The following is a 2,554-nucleotide window of genomic DNA, read 5'->3' on the forward strand; positions in this document are numbered from 1 at the left end:
GGTGTAACGAGGGGAGCATGCACAGGTGGGGATGCGAGGTGCTTGGAACTGGGGTGATGTAGTGCGTGACGGCGCGGGTTACGGGGGTGAGGGAAACGGAGTGGCGCACCTCCAGGACGCGCTCCACTGTCCACTTTTGGCCGCCAGACTCCTCCAGGGCCGCGTTGGCCCCCACAACCTCCGTGCGGATCTGGGGCGGCAGACAGTGCATGGGGAAGGCGGGGAGGCGGGGGGGAGGGCAGCTGTGTTGGGGCATGCGGGGCTGGTTGGGGCAGGGGTCCGTGCGGACCCAGGCTGTTCATGGGGCTGAGATCAAGAGGGTGGAAACAGCCCGACATGCTGACCTAGAGGCGGAATTTGATCAGACACCAGGCGCCGGAGCGACTTGAAAGCTGGGGGGTGCCCCAGACGACGTCAGCCCAAAGCGCCATCAATCTCATTCAACAGAGGGTCCGCTGGCCCTGAGCCGGTCCTAGGCCCCTGAAAACCCACGCAAGCACACGCAGCAGCCACGTCTAGGCCTCCCCAGAGGTGGGTGCGGTGTGGGAGTCAAGTTCCAGCGCCGACAGCTCACCTCGCGGATTATCTTCTGCGCCTTGTCTTCAGGCAGCTGCAGCTGCTTGCGCATCTCATCTAGGTAGGCCGTGACCTGGGGGCTCACCGGGCCAGGGGCGCGCAGCACGTCCTGGGCCTGCGGGTGCGATTCAAACGCGGGCGTGCGACAGGTGGGTCAAGTTCGGGGCGACCGGCCGCCGGCGGCAGCGCTGGCCTGCATGGACACAATGTAAATCAGCATGCATGTGGGGCCTCGAGATCATGCGCTGCATATCGTACAGATCTGGCGAGCTAAGCCCAGATCGCGCGCCTGCTGCTTGAATGCCTGCTCCGACAGGTCCTGGTGCACCGAGGCCACCTCCATCTGGTTCATGCCCAGGATGTCGCCCAGCTGCTGCAGCCGCGCCATGTCCTGGGCGCGCGTCTGCGGGGCGATCGCACACGCACAGGGGGGGTTGCAGAGTGTCGTGCAGTCTGGTCCAGAACACGGGTGTGCGTCGACGGTGCCGGCGTGGGGAGCGGCCGTGCAAGCCAGGAGAGGGGTTCCGTGGAGGTGGGAGTTAGCCTCGTGCCTACACGTCCGTGCTGCGTGTACACACACACACACACACACACACACACACAACACACACACACACACACACGCACAAACCCATGCACGCACTCATGCCCTCTCCCCCCCCACACACACATGCACACACACATACACATTCACACAGGCACACACAAGAATCACAGGCGTCTCGCACCTCGTTGCTGGTCTTCTTGCGGATCGTACCGCCCACCGGCAGCTCAACCACGTCACCGCTCATGCTGTACATCAGGTAAACCTTGTACAGGTCAGCACTGGGGTGACGCGGGGGCGGGTGACGAGGGGGCGGGTTACACGGGAACCAGGGTGTGCATGGGTGGGTGACGTGGGGGGGGTCATGTGGGTCTGGGATATGCGGGGGCAGGTTACGCAGGGGCAGCAATTGCAGGGAGCATGGATGGGGACACGAGGGGCGCGACTCTGAGCGCGGGCTCCACGGGCGGCGTGCTGTGGGGTTTCTGTGCACGATGGCACAAGCACCACCAGGATGGTTTCCTGGAAGCAACGTAAGGACGCTCAGGTCAGGACGCTCTGCAAGATCACCAGATCATCAGATCACCATATCGTGGCTCACCGCACGGCCTTGTCGACGTCGTTGGCGAGGCTGATGTCCTTCTGGGCCTTCTTCTCGTCCTCACCAAACTCGCCACGGCTGGCCGCGATCATCTTCTTCATCACCTGGCGGTTGAGGGCGGTTGAGGGCGGTTGAGGGCGGTTGAGGGCGGTTGAGGGCGGTTGAGGGCGTGCGGATCAAGGGGGGTACAGCAGGGAAAGGATGGCAAGTAGGGTCAGGATCGTCGGGCCAAGCGGGGAAAATGGCTGCGTCGCTGGGGGTCCAGTGCATGAAGAAGGCGGGCGCAAAGCCCGGAAAGGGGGGGGACCGGCTGCCTGACGGCAAGTGCACGGAGCACACAGCCGACCACCACGTTATACGGCACGTCATGATCTACATCAGATCACCTTGACCGGGTCCTCGTCTTCTTTCTTCTTCCGCTCCGCCTCCTCGAGCGCCCGCCGCGCCTCCTCCGCCTCCGCCGCCGCCGCCGCCGCCGCGGCCGCCGCGCCCGCGGGCGCCTCCGCCGCCACGTCGATCACCGCGTCGGCCGCCGCCGCGCCGCCGCTGCTGCTGCTGTCGCCGCCGCTGCTGCTCGCCTCCACCGCCTCTACTTGAGGCACAGGAGGCGCCGCCGCCGCCGCGGCCGCGTCGCTGCTGCTGGGCGCCTCGGCGGACTGGGGGCGGTGGTGGGGGAAAAGGCAACACTTGGAATTTGTCACATCAAGGGGCCCAGAGCGCGTGACGCCCACGGGCGGCAGTGGACAAAGTCTGAAGCGGCCATCCGCAATACGAGAGCCCGGCTGGACTGCCGGTGTTCGACACGGCAGGTGCGCCACTGCCGTCGGCCCCCC

At 65.7% G+C, this 2,554-nt stretch overlaps 1 protein-coding gene across 1 annotated transcript in view; it reads right to left on the reverse strand.

The window, feature by feature from the left end:
- Positions 1–904: 904 nt before the first annotated feature.
- MNEG_9237 (hypothetical protein) overlaps positions 905–2,554 on the reverse strand; it is a gene marked incomplete at both ends in the record, with an annotated part of 10,333 nt that continues 8,683 nt past the window's right edge. Inside the window, 4 exons of the mRNA XM_014042291.1 lie at positions 905–979; positions 1,305–1,401; positions 1,722–1,825; positions 2,108–2,377. Of these exons, the coding sequence (XP_013897745.1) occupies positions 905–979; positions 1,305–1,401; positions 1,722–1,825; positions 2,108–2,377 (546 nt within the window). The remainder of the gene's footprint in view (positions 980–1,304; positions 1,402–1,721; positions 1,826–2,107; positions 2,378–2,554) is intronic.

The sequence above is a fragment of the Monoraphidium neglectum genome (genome assembly GCF_000611645.1).
Source record: "Monoraphidium neglectum strain SAG 48.87 unplaced genomic scaffold scaffold01866, whole genome shotgun sequence".
NCBI classification, from domain to species: Eukaryota; Viridiplantae; Chlorophyta; class Chlorophyceae; order Sphaeropleales; family Selenastraceae; genus Monoraphidium; species Monoraphidium neglectum.